General features: G+C 38.5%; 1 protein-coding gene across 5 annotated transcripts in view; it reads right to left on the bottom strand.

Moving 5' to 3' along the window:
• LOC138702989 (titin homolog) overlaps positions 1-14505 on the bottom strand; it is a 914774-nt gene that overhangs the window by 603447 nt on the left and 296822 nt on the right. For all 5 annotated transcript variants that reach the window (XM_069830459.1, XM_069830463.1, XM_069830460.1 and 2 more), the window contains one exon: positions 5514-5756. In XM_069830459.1, coding sequence (XP_069686560.1) covers positions 5514-5756 — 243 coding nt within the window. The remainder of the gene's footprint in view (positions 1-5513; positions 5757-14505) is intronic.

The raw sequence follows: 14505 nt of genomic DNA, 5'->3' as shown, positions 1-14505 counted from the left end.
CCCACAACAAATTAAAAACTTTCTAATTCGAGTACATCCGTTATCAACACACTTTTTACATAATATAATATAATATAATATAATATAATATAATATAATATAATATAATATAATATAATATAATATAATATAATATAATAATAAATCTGTAGCCAAAATTTTTCTGTTAATTTTCGCTTTTCCAAAAATAATTGGTAATAACAATTAAGAAACATGTTAAAGGAATTGTCATTGAACTAAATGAGTGGTCTCTGGATCAAAATGATCGCATTTTAATATTTTAAATACAATTTAAATTAAGTACGTAACATATTAAACGATTTATCCTTCTATCAAACACGAATGTTCCCTGGATCAAATGTCCTATTTTAATTATGTAATTACTTTATATTTATTTCTAACGGGTGCAGCGGAGCGCACGGGTACGGCTAGTATAACATATAGTTACCTCACTTTTATATTTTAACCTTACTTTTAGCATCACATTAATAATCCAGCCTACATATGATGAGTTGCAAAATATATCTATTGTACATTATTCGTACACTTTTAAATGTTGACGTTAGGGACACCCACATTTGAATATTAGAGTATTAATGTGTATTATAACTATATTAATTATTAACAGGTTTTATCCCCATATGCCATTAAACATGCATTGTATGTGTAGAGAACGTAGAGAATAATGATATTGTAATATTGATTGTTCGTATCTGAAGATGTTGACACTGTTCAACGAAAACGTTTATACGTCTGGTAACTTATAATGTAAAGGTTAACACCTAAAACATACACAACAGTAAAGTCAATGACTGAAACAAATCAAAACGTATGTATAGGCTATCTTTCTCGCTAGAGGTTTTATTTATTACCGCTTGATTAGTAACAGTGTAGTCGGAGAAATATTAGATGAGGAGAAAAAATGGTTGCAAAAAAAGGAGGGAAAGGGGAGGAGAAATAGAAGTACAAGAGAAAATGAGGAAGAAAACATGAAGAAGAAAAACAAAATCTGATTTTTGACAATAATGGAGATAATTACTACAGTTGTCTGAACACTATTTATTGATAAAATAAATAAAATAATAAAAGTGGTTAGAAACCATACATGTTTCGGGGGCTATGCTCCCCCATCTTCAGTGGTTGTACCACGACTACGGTGTAGATGTTCTACCGCGTTTCGTATCTTAAGATACGAGCATAGCCCCCGAAACATGTATGGTTTCTAACCACTTTTATTATTTTATTTATTTTATCAATAAATAGTGTTCAGACAACTGTAGTAATTATCTCCATTATTGTCAATCTTCACTTATGAACACTGTTGTATTTTGACCTTTTAAGTATTTAATCTGATTTTATTTTATCGCAAACGCTAGCGTGACTTATTAGCCGCGGTCCGGTTGGAGCTAGGAGTTGCGCCCCGCGGTTTGCCGACCTTCTGCGGTCACAGCAGCATTTGTAGAAATCGCACACGATGCGTTGCCCGCACAACTCCGTGGGCAGGCTCCACGGGCAAGCGAATGATTAATGGGCTGGAGTTATTCCAATTGTTTCAACAGCGGCCCACAGGTTGCGACTATCTCTTCATCTGTCAGTGACCTCGATTCGAAGCGTGCTGGACATTCCGTGAGGTCACAACACTTTTTGGCCTTCTGCTTGTCCACCGCGAAAGTGCGATCTCGCTTCTGATTTCGGTGAATTGGTCAGTGAGCCAGTGACAAAATGAGCGAAACCAACGGTTGTGTGCTCTACTGGATACTAAATCATATTATCTTTATGCTCGACCATGCCGAAATGTAGTAATTATACACCTGGTAGCAGCCCTTTAATGGACCTCATTAAAGTACACCTATTCATTATAAATCAGTTGTTCAGCCAATGAAAAATCACCATTGTAGCATTATAAAAGCGCAAGTATCGATTATTCTCGGATATGCAATCGAAAGACAACTAGCGAAACGTCACGAAGGCTGGAAATCCAATACTGTCGCAGAAGGTTATGTTCTGTTACTATAATAATTAGCGTTAATTGTAAATAATATTCAAATAAATTCAATTTGTCATCTCGTTCTTCAATTCTAAATCAATTTCCAGGTTATATCAAGATTAATGTTCATGTTATTCTCTAGATTACATCAAGGTCAATGACATTCGTTCCTCGGAAAAAATCAATACTTTCGCGTCTGGGCACATCTCACAATTTACAAGGTCAGTTCCGCTCCTCACTTAGATAACCATAACATGAATATTTATGAATAATTTCAAGTCAGAAATATGGTCGAGCATAAAAAGTCGTATTAAACTTGGCTATAATGGTAATTAAGACGCTCTTATGAAAATAATGAAACTCGCTTGCGCTCGTTTCATAAACAAACATACTCGCGTCTTAATTACTACCATTATAGGCTCGTTGCATAATGTACTATTACAACCACACCATTTTTAAATATTTCTACGGTACTTCACAAAGTAAAATTTATTTAATAGTTTATTTCCAATACCTCCAGTCTAGGCTCTAGGGTGCACAGGGAGAAGAAGTGGAATATAATTAGAACAAAGCGAAGATAAGGAGAAGTAAAATACAAGAAGAACAAGGGGAATACAAGGAGAACAAGGGGAAGGCAAGGAGAACAAGGGGAAGGCAAGGAGAACAAGGAGAATTAAGGAGAACAAAGCGAAGACAAACATAACAAGTAGAATACAATGAGAAAAGAGGGAAGGCGAGGAGAACAAAACCAATAAATGAGAACAAGGGCAATGCAAAGGGAACGAGGTATTAAAGAACATGTGGAATATAAGAAAAACAAGGATAAGTCGCTTGGGGTGTACTACTTGCTGTTCAGTTCAAAGTGTGTCATGGTTCGCTGTATGCCGTCATATGTCTAGTCGATGAGACTAGAAAATTCAATCTTCTTACACTTCCGCAGAGGTGTATTACCTATGTGTCAGAGAAGTTGCATAGCAAGTACGGCGTTCATTCTGAAGAGTAGTACTTACCGACACGTACGGTATCGCCAGTAGTGGCAGGAATGTGAACTGTTTGGAAACATGTACTGAGGTGGGTTTTTTTCTTACTGTCGGGATATGGGGAGAGGGTTAAGACGATCACTTACGTATTTGTTGACATTAACTTCGACGGTCAACATGGACCACGGAGCATTTGATTTGTGTTGTGGAATGTTTCCGTACGCAACCGATGATAACAAATACCCTGCGTACGGCTTGCCCGCGCAAAACACAGTTCGAAAGAGGTTATGGTAGCACACAGACCGTACAGACCGCCATCTGTTCCTAGGACGTTCAAGTTATACCGTACATGTTCTCAAGTTCAAGTTAATAAGCAACTTCTCTGACATAAAAGCTGAAACTCGCTTCAAATCGCTGACTCACAACAGTGACGTCATGACACACTTTGAAATGAACACCCAGTATAAGCAGTAACATGATCAGCTGCCAGGAAGTCAAAAAGAGGATAGCAGTGGCAAAGGAAGCTTTAATAGAAAAAGGAGCTTCTTCTGCGGACTTCTGAAAAAAAAACTAAGAAGGAGACTAGAGAAGTGCTTTGTGTGGATTGTGACATTGTGCAGAAACATGAACATTATGAAGAAGTCGAGAGAAACGACTAGAAGCATTTGAAATGTGGATATGGGAAAGAATGGAGCATGTGAAATGAACAAAGTAAGTAATGAAACTGTGCTGGAAAGAGTGGGTGAAGAAAGGATAATGATGAAACTGATCAGGAAGAGAAAAAAAAAATTGACTGGGTTACTGGATAAGAGGAAAATGCCTACTCAATGAAGAAGAAAATGCCTACTGAATGATCCACAGAAGGAATAGTGAACAGGAGGAAGTTCGAGCAGGAGAATATATCAGATGATTTTTAATTGGTTATTTTACGACGCTTTATCAATTTATGTGACTATCTAGCGTTGTGAATGAGATGAAGGTGATAATGCCAGTGAAATGAGTTCAGGGTCCAGCGCCGAAAGTTATCCAGCATTTGCTCTCAACCAGGATTTGAACCCGGGCCCGCTCGTTTGACTGTCAGGAATGCTAACCGTTACTCCACAGCGGTGGACGATATCAGATGATAAACAAATTATGCATCATATGCGGAGAGTAAGGGGAAGGCGGAAAAGAAGGAAAATTGCAGAATGCTGGGTTTTCAGTGAAGGATTTGCCCTTGGATAGAAAACTATGAATGAAATGAAATCAAGGAGAAGGTAAGGAGAACAAGGGGAACACAAGGTGAAAAAGGGGAACACAAGGAGAACAATAGGAGTAAGTTATGAGGAGAACAAAGGAGTACGAGAAGAACAAGGGAAAGACAGGGAGATTAAGGAGGATACAAGAGAAAACGGGAAGGGGCTGCATTTTTATATGACGATCAATTTACTAGTTACTCCTTCACATCTAGTGAGGAGAAAATAGTACATTATGCAACGAGCCTATAATGATAGTAATTAAGAATCGAGTATGGATATTTATGAAACGAGCGCAAGCGAGTTTCATAATTTTCATACGAGCTTCTTAATTACCATTATAGGCGAGTTTCATACGACTTTTTATGCTCGACCATATTTCTAACTTGAAATTACCGGTATTCAGATGTATACATTTTATTTGTAACTGACAAGATCGGAAGTGACCTTGCTCTAGGCCGTGAATTGTGAGATGTGCGCAGACGCGAAAGTATTGATTTTTTCCGAGGAACAATAATGTCATTGACCTTGACATAGTCCCGTTAAACTTGATAATATTATAACCTTGATTATTGAATTCGACATTGAAAAACGAGATGACAAATTGAATTTATTTGAATATTATTTACAATTAACGCTAATTATTATAGTAACAGAACATAACCTTCTGCGACAGTATTGGATTTCCAGCCTCCGTGACTTTTCGCTAATTCTCTTCCGATTGCATATCCGAGAATAATCGATACTTGCGGTTTTATAACGGTAGAAAGCTGACCTGTCATTGGCTGAACAGTTGTAACCTAAGTCGTCATTGGCTGAAAGACATGACCTTTAATGAGCAGGTGTACTTTAATGAGGTCCATTAAAGGTCTGCTACAAGGTGTATAATTACTACATTTCGGCATGGTCGAGCATAAATATAATTATGCTTCATAAGAATCTTGAAAACTAACGACAAATACGTAAAGTACAAATGTCGATGTGATGTACAGGAGACAGGGGGTGAAACTTCAATTTATCTTGAATACATTACTAAGAGGTGATCTGGTTGTCAGCCTGTTACACTGGAAAAGACAAGCTACAATTTTATAGGAAGATGGGAAAATCCTATACACATTCTAGAAGTTATAACGAGATGAAAAATTCCAGCCTTCACCTGTTTTCATCTCCACAGTTCGTCGCTATAGCAATAGACCCAAATCGGCTCTCGACTTTCAGATAGGCTACTAATAATCTTGTTTATTAAGATATCTTATGTCTTAATTTAGCGATGTTCCCCCTTAAAGAAAACAGGTCATATTTCATACTCACGGTGTCTCTGGTGCTATAACTTGCGGCAGGGTGGCATTGCAGTCGGCGGGGGGCGTGGTCTCGGTCACTTTGACGTCGACGCGGCCCGACGTCTCGGCGCGCCCCACCTCATTGGTCGCCGTACAGCTGTAGACGCCGGCGTCGCGCGCCGTCACGCCGGCCAGGGCCAGTTCTACCGTGCCGTCGTGATTCAGCGTCATCACGATGTGCCGGCTAGGGCGCAGGCGCACACCATCTCTGTGCCTATGAGTAGAAATATCGGATTTTTATCAGAATGGCAGTAACACAACACTATTACCACAGTCTAGTATATACAGTCACGAAGCTTGAGTTGTGAGGGTGCTAGGAACAATAGACTGTGCCGGTACTATTTCGCATTGTCTGTAATGAGGCGATATTAGCGATCCTAGTGGTTAGCAACTATCTATGGATGCATATTTACTACGTATTGAGCTTCGTGACTGTATATATACTAGACTGTGCTATTACTCTAACTTTTATTATACAGAGTGGAGGTGAAATAACCTTGGAGATTGAAAAGGACGGTAGGGTACACTTAAACGAATAGAAAACCTGTGTTACGATGTGTGATTAAATGCACGGTTAATTAGAAAATTAAGTTGGAAGTTTCAGCAGTCCGGCAACATCGCCGCTAACACACTCTTCTCGTGACACAGATGTAAGAGGTCAACGAACTTGGTGTGTCTCGCTAGATGAGCTGTTCTCTGGCGCTGTGTTGCACCCAACTCGCATCGTGCAGTGGCTTGAAATTACAGGTTTTTTAAATTAAATTTACACGAAAACCGTGCACGCTATTGAAATACGTCAGAGGGATAAATTATTTTTTATTAATTTTCCTATCGATATGGACAAAAATCACGATCCTAAACTCATAATAGTTACCGAATAAGAGGTTGTTAAACATTTGAGAAAAAAACTATTAACTTTCCACCAATATGATATTGTACTCTTTTATTCGCTCTGAAAAATCTTCAATCACTTCCACTCTGTATTATTTGACATCACGCATTATCTTGAGAGAAACAGAATTGGAATTTGAGTGAAAATTTTATTCTATTTTTTCAAATTATCAAATTTACTATTTGGCTTTCCTTCTTTTAGGCCTAAATGGTGTATTACATATCACTATACTAAAATCAGAAAATCTAAAAATTAAAATGGTCACAGTTTTAATACTTATACAGCAAGTTCGTTTCCCTTAGGACAATCTGCCGGTTTTACGTAGGGGAGAGTTGGGTAGTATCGGACATCGGGTAATATCGGACAGTGAGTTTCTTTCATCTACTACACGATGATAGTACCTGATTGACATGGTTACGTTTCTGTGATGTCGCATACAGAAACGTAACCATGTCATTCAGGTACTACCATATGGTAGTAGATGAAAGAAATGCACTGACCGATATTACCCGATGTCCGACACTACCCATCTCTCCCCTACAGTACTTTAATAGTGTCCTACTCTATCACAGGCGATAGGTGCCCTTAAATTCAGGCTCCCTTGACACAAAGAAGCAAACGTAATAATAATAATTTATTTATTTAATCTGGCAGAGCTAAGGCCAGTAGACCTTCTCCTCTGCCCAGCCAGACTCTAATTCTGATTGAATACAATTGGTTAGCCTGCATAGTTATTACATTAATATCTAGACCATAAAACAACGTGAAAGTGAATAATGAAATAAAAGTAAATAATGAAAGTTAGATAAGTAATGTTAGTGAGACAGTAATAAACAGTAATAAGAAACAGTAATAATAATGATAATAATGATAATAATAATAATAATAATAATAATAATAATAATAATAATAATAATAATAATTTAAATATTTATTCCGTGATATATATAACCGTTAAACATTGAGAAACTTGTAACAGCTAGATTTTTTGTTAATGAGAATTGTTAGAAAAATATTTCCTTAGTCTATTCTTAAATTGGTTTGATGTCTGACAGTCCCTGATCTTACTCGGTAGGGAATTCCAAAGTAGAGGAATAGCCACAGTGAAAGAAGATGAATATGAGGATGTTCGGTGGGAGGGAATGGATAATATTGAGGAGTGTTGTGATCGTGTGACTAGATTGGGTGGATAAATTTTGAAAACGAGACGCAAGATAGACAGGAGTGGAGAAATGCAATATGTGAGAGAGAAGGGAAAGACAGTGGATTTTTCTACGCTCTTCTAGACGGAGCCAGAACAATATTTCGTGGGATGGTGTTACGTGATCAGCCCGGCGAAAATTACAGACGAAACGGACGCACATATTATGAACACGTTGCAGTCTCTGCATCGAAGAAACGCTTATGTCAGTAATCGAAGTGGGGCATCGAAAATCGAAAATCGAAAGAGAATTGGGAGGACAAATTTAAAAGGTACGCAAAACGCGTCCTTGCAAGGGGTTGGATGCTGTACAAAACTAAGTATGTGAGCTCCAAGCCTGTTGGCCACTAGTCTCACTCCGGATTACGCTGCTCCACTGAAGGAGCTCTAGAAAATTTTGAAGGGGAAGCCGAAATTGGACGTAACCTCTTAGGTACCACATAAGTGGGGCATCATTAGTGTTTGCACTAATATCTTTTTCAGGAAAAAGGATAGAAAATTCCTCAATCGCCTAAACGAGTGTATTAGTGAGAATACTTTTTTACAAGTTTGTATGTAAATAATAGAATTTATTAAAGTGTCTATTTAAGTTGAATTAATAACTTGGTATTTATCTGAAAGTTTCCAGAAAGTGCTAGGATGTTAATTTCCTTTCAGAATCAGTTGCTGTGTCTCCCACATACTCCTGCGGTTTATATTGTCACACTTGTACAATCGGTTGTGCCAGGTGTGCTGGAAGTGCAAGGATATCAAATGGCACACACGTTGGCATTCTGCCCGGGATTTAATGGAAGTGGGTGACTTGTTATGGGATGGAGCAATCAGGCTAACGAATACTGAGTTACGACCGTACGGCTCTGCAATCTAATGGGGAGCCATTCTTATTTAGACAAGGCTCCATGAATTTGTATAAGCAAACTGAACGATCTAAGGCGCACTGCCAGAACACAAAGGCCCAAAGACAATTGGAAGTTCTTAATTTTGCGTTCTTTTTTATATGAATGACTATGCAGAGGCTATGGAATTATGATAAGGCGATAATGAAGCGAAAGTGAAGTCATAGGCTGTGGAAATCGACCTTCACACTACATTAGCGTGCAAATTAATCCGAACACGACATATTTTTACATTTTCTGTCATTTTTGGCCTCACAGCTGCTCATACTGCTTTAATTGATATCTGTAGTACGTGTAATTCCATTGTTGAAGGTCTGTCATTATTTTTTTATAATATGTGACATTTTGCCTGTCGTTTTGTACTTATAAGCATTTCAGTTGTGTTGAAGACTTAATACTGCAATCCTGTGTACATTCTGTCGTCTTCACAAATGGATACAACTCCACGAAAACGGTCTAAAATTATAACATTAGCAGAGCATTCTTCTATGACACAGAGGCAAATTGCTGCAGAATGTCACATCGATTTGGCTACTGTTAATTCGATCATAAAACGATACAGGGAGACTGGATCCATCACACCCCAGAAAAAAGGAAACTGTGGCCGGAAAAGGAAGACTTCACCTGCAGATGATCGTTTAATTGTCATGAAAAGTAAATTAAATCCTAGACTAACTGCTGTCGACTTAACCCGCGAGTTAATGGCTACCACTGGGGTGAATGTTCACGTCACAACAGTGCGGCGTAGGCTTTTGGAAGCTGGATGAAGGGCTCGTAAGCCTATTAAGAAGCAACTGCTAACCCCTGTTATGTGCAAAAAAACGCTTAATGTGGACAAAATTACATCAACACTGGACAGTGAATGACTGGAAGAATGTACTTTTTTCCGATGACTCTCATTTCGAGGTCCACGGCCACCGTGTTTCTTACGTACGGAAAGGATCCGAAAAATTAACAGCAGCTCATCTCCAACAGCACCCAAATACTCCCCTAAAGTAATGTTTTGGGGTTGTTTTACACATGAAGGGCCTGGAGCATTAATACCTATCAAGGGAATTATGAATTCTGACAAATATATTCACTTATTTGAAATCAGAATCTTACCCCAGCTGCAAAAATCATTTCCGGATGGCAGAGGTGTGTTCCAACAAGACCTGGCACCATGCCATACGTCTCGAAAAACTACAGAATTCTTCAACAAGAAGAATATTCAGGTACTCCCCTGGCCAGGCAACTCATCCCACATCAATCCCTTTCAGCACTTGTGGTCAATTTGCAAAAGAAGAAGGCAAAAAATGGATTGTTCTACAAAGGAGAAGATGATTTCTGCCCTCATTGGTGTATGGTTTCACGATGAAGAAATGAAGAATATTTGTGGGAAATTAGTGGAATCCATGCCAAATCGTCTCAGAGCTGTTATAGGAACAAGGGAGGTCACATAGATTACTGAGGTATGTCTTAGATCCTTTTCTTATCCCGTTTGAGTGTTTTTGCATAAGTAATTACGTTGTTCGGATTAATTTGTACGCTACTGTAGAATGAGGTGGTGTGGTCGACACCACTCTCCGACACATTTTTACCCCCGGATAAGTCCCATTATACAATCCGACAGGAGGTTGAGCCAACCTCGAGGAAGTTCTGAAAGTTCTGGCAACAAGAAAAATCTGCCACTATCCGGAACTGAACTCGAGTCTTCAGCTAGCCGGTCGCCATTCTTCGCTTATATTAGTGTGCAATTTTCATCCATTAGGGTGCTATTCATAGACATTTCGCAGCACGCGCTACGAGCGTACTAAGCTAGCCCCGGCTATCCACTGGTTACTAGTACAGAATTCAAATCATATCCTATCGCTAACACAGGTTTATGAATACGAAAAACGCTGATCATCCACCGGAAGCCCGCGCTAAAGATGTCTATGAATACGGCCCTAAATTTTTTACCATTACTTTTAAAAGCCTCTGTATTTAGCACTTCTTAGAAAATATAATTCATTTTAGTAGGTTATTTTACGACGCTTTATCAACATCTTAGGTTATTTAGCGTCTGAATGAGATCAAGGTGATAATGCCGGTGAAATGACTCTGGGAGCCAGCACTGATAGTTACCTATCATTCGCTCATATTGGGTTGAGGGAAACTCCCGGAAAAAACCTCAACCAGGTAATTTTCCCCGACCAGGATTCGAACCCGGGCCACCTGGTTTCGCGGCCAGACGCACTAACGTTACTCCACAGGTGTTGACTAGAAAACATAAATTCTAATTCTGATTATCATCATAGCATTACCTCTAATCCTCTCTATTACCCCTGTGATGGTCCACTGCTGTGGAATAACGGTTAGTACGTCTGACCGTAAAACCAGCGGTCCACGTTCAAATCCTGGTTGAGGTTTTTTTGCATGATATTGTGTTTTCTCATCGTTACAGTAAACGGCCGCCACGATTGAAAGTTGGTTTTACTGAATTCAGTATTGCCAACCGAGATAAGTATTTTGAAATATTACAAATAACTGTTATAGTGTTGTAATGAAAACCATTGTCTTCTATGTATGCTGCAATACAAGTAAAATTCATACGCAAAAGGCAATGTTAATTAATATACATTATATGAAACAAATCACTGCATTTGAAATGTATCGAATTTATTTAAACAATTCAAACTTCACTTTAAAAAACGAAATAAAAATTATTGAACACGAAATATCACAAGTATCTGAATTATTTTTACTCCTTCACATTTAAGTTGATGGTGAAGTTCCTATGTTGGTCAGACTGTTAACTTTCAGTCAGCTGTTCATAGTGTAATCTATGTACTGTATATTAAGATTTTTAAAAATGTACTATCGTGCAAAAAACATTGTACAATACACGTTTGTGAAGTGCATTACGAAATCTCGGCAATTGAAAAACTCGCTCTGCTCATTTTTCTAAATTTTCTTCCATTTTATGAAAAGCATTTCTCAACCTTGTATCGTTATATACTTCTATTTCTTTTTGTTAGTGAAGTTTCAATTTTTTTTCCTCTCTGTTACTGGCTTTAACATTTTTGGTCATATCGCCAGTTAATCTTTTGGGTGAAATCCGAAGGCCTGTCTACTATTGTTGAGTACTGGTTCTATTATTGCGAACTAGATGGCGACTGTAGATGTTTACTGATTTGTTATGAATATGATTTCGATGATGAATGAGGCCGGTGATGTGACCGGAAGTTCTTGGCATTTGCCTTACGGTTGAGTGAAAACCTTGAAAAACCTCAACCAGGAAATTCAACACGACCGGGAATCGAAGCTGGGCCCTCTTCGTCAGAGACCAGCATACTGACCCCTACACCATAGAGGTGGTCAAGTTTCAATTGTTTTAATAAAGTTCAGTACATTTCAAATGCAGTGATTTGTTTCGTATAATGTATATTAATTAACAATGTCTTTTGCGTATGAATTATTTCGCATGCATTGTAGCATACATAGAAGGCAGTGGTTTTATTACATTCCTAGAGCAGTTATTTGTAATAGTTCAACATAGGCTTAGTTATCTAGGTTGGCAACTCTGAATTCAGTAAAATCAACTTTCAATCGTTGTGGCCGTTTGCTGTAACGACGAGAAAACACATTATTGTGCAAAAATGAATATTTCGTAAATCTTGCTTTCAAGTAAAGCTCCCAATCAAGCATACTTGAATAATATCAAAAATTTATCCGCGCCGAGTATCGATCCCGGAACCTTTGGCTTAGCGCATTAACGCTCTACCGACTGAGCTACCCAGCAACTTCATCCATCACCGTCTCAATTTTTCCACTTTTTTTATCCACATAACTCGAGTGGCCTGACAAGACGCCAGAAACTCACATCGAGTGCACACAAACTCTGTGTAACTTGAAATTGTGGTTTTCTGTTAACGTGTTTATTCAAGTCTGCTTCACAGGGAGCTTAAAGGCTGGTTCACAATAAACCGGAAACGAGAATCGGAACGAAAGCGAAAACGGTAAAATTGTTAAAATGTATACATTTAAATGTGAGCATTCACAATTCACGAAAAGCTTGCCGGAGTCCGAGATCGGGAACGGAGAGTTGGCCAAGTTTCAACTTTGGCGTTCACGTTTTCTATCACAGCCCACTAGATTCATTCTATTGTAATCTAAAAGCTATTTTGTAGTCGTATATTTTGTAGCAAGAAGACCGTGACATAACCTATGCATTATTTTGTTCTGTGCTGTGCATCATGGAGCAAGTTTTATTTGATGAGATTCTAATATTGAAATTCCCACGTTTACAATAAGCGGCGCGCCTCGTATAAAGATGAGAAAATGAAGGAGAATACGTGGCTTTCAATAGCTGCATCTCTGAACACCGATCGGAAGCGAATCATATTTTATTACTGTATTGATTGTATTACACACTACATATTCACACTTCAATTCAATAACTACTGTTGTGTTCATTTTTGTTGTATTACAAATGTTTCTTCTATAATTATTTTACGTTATGATAGACTTAAAATAATAAAGATGCACGGGCATATTTATACTACCGTACCTAATGAAATGTTTCAGTTGAAATTTCGAAGTTGGTTAACCTGTGTTTATGTTGGCTGCCTTGTACTCATGAGAGAACGCCATTGGTCAATTATATAAAAATAACATCAGAATGCGTAATATCGACTTTACATATCGTTATTGGCATACATATCGATATGCATAGTCGTCTACGTTCTCGGTTTATTGTGAATCAAAAATTTCCATATTCACGTCCTCTAATTCTCGTTTTCATTCTGGTTCTCGTTCCCGGTTTATTGTGAACCAGCCTTTACCTGAAAGCTAGATTTGTATAATTTGTACATTACTGTAGCTATGGTAACAGAAAACCACAACTTCAAGTCACACAGACTTTGTGTGCACTCGATATGGGTTTCTGGCGTCTTGTCAGCCCACTCGAGTTATGTGTATAAAAAATAAAAAAAATTGAGACAGTGTCGGTTGAAGTTCCTGGGTAGCTCAGTCGGTAGAGAAATGTTGCGCTAAGCCAAAGGTCCCGGGATCAATACCCGACGCAGGAACAATTTTTCCTTGAAATTATTCATGAATATTTTGATCTACTGAAAGATAACGAGATGGAACAGTCCAGATTTGACGATGACGATGATGATACGTTCGATGTTAAGAGATAACCAAATACCATTATTTATTGGTTCGTTTCGATGCAGCTTCATGACCGATCATCGATTTTTATTTATTTTATTGGGTTATTTTACGACGCTGTATCAACATCTAGGATATTTAGCGTCTGAATTAAATGAAGGTGATAATGACGGAGAAATGAGTCCGGGGTCCAGCACCGAAAGTTACCCAGCATTTGCTCCTATTGGGTTGAGGGAAAACCCCGGAAAAAACCTCAACCAGGTAACTTGCCCCGACCGGGATTCGAACCCGGGCCACCTGGTTTCGCGGCCAGATGCGCTGACCGTTACTCCACAGGTATGGACCCGATCATCGAAGAAGACCGAAAATTAGTACGTAAATTCTTGGAATCCGTGATCATATGTTTACAATGAATACGAAATATGATTGTATATGATGCAGTTGAAGAGAACTAAAACACTTCCTGGTCTCTTCGAGCCTGCGTTAACCCCAGGCTTGGCATATCGCGAACATCGGCATAAATTGTGAAATGACAAAGATTAACTCACAGACTCGCTCTATCGCGTTCCCGCCATTTTATTTATTTCCTACTTCCAAGTGGGGGGAAGCGTTTTATTTATTTTAGCATACTAATGCGTGCCACGCCCTGCATAGCTATCTCCACAGACTCTCAAAACCAAAGACGAGTTTCTAAAAGCATTGCTTTGGGTCTACCGCTTCCTGCACGCCGGAGCCCGAGTATGAAAGTTGAGCTGCAGAATAAATGAGATTTTGAACCTAACTTCTATCGAGAGGAGTTTACTAAGGAATAAATTCTGTATTCTCTTCTAATTATAGGAAA

This window comes from Periplaneta americana, chromosome 7 (genome assembly GCF_040183065.1).
Source record: "Periplaneta americana isolate PAMFEO1 chromosome 7, P.americana_PAMFEO1_priV1, whole genome shotgun sequence".
In the NCBI taxonomy this organism is placed as follows: Eukaryota; Metazoa; Arthropoda; class Insecta; order Blattodea; family Blattidae; genus Periplaneta; species Periplaneta americana.
This window is presented reverse-complemented; position numbering and strand designations above follow the sequence as displayed.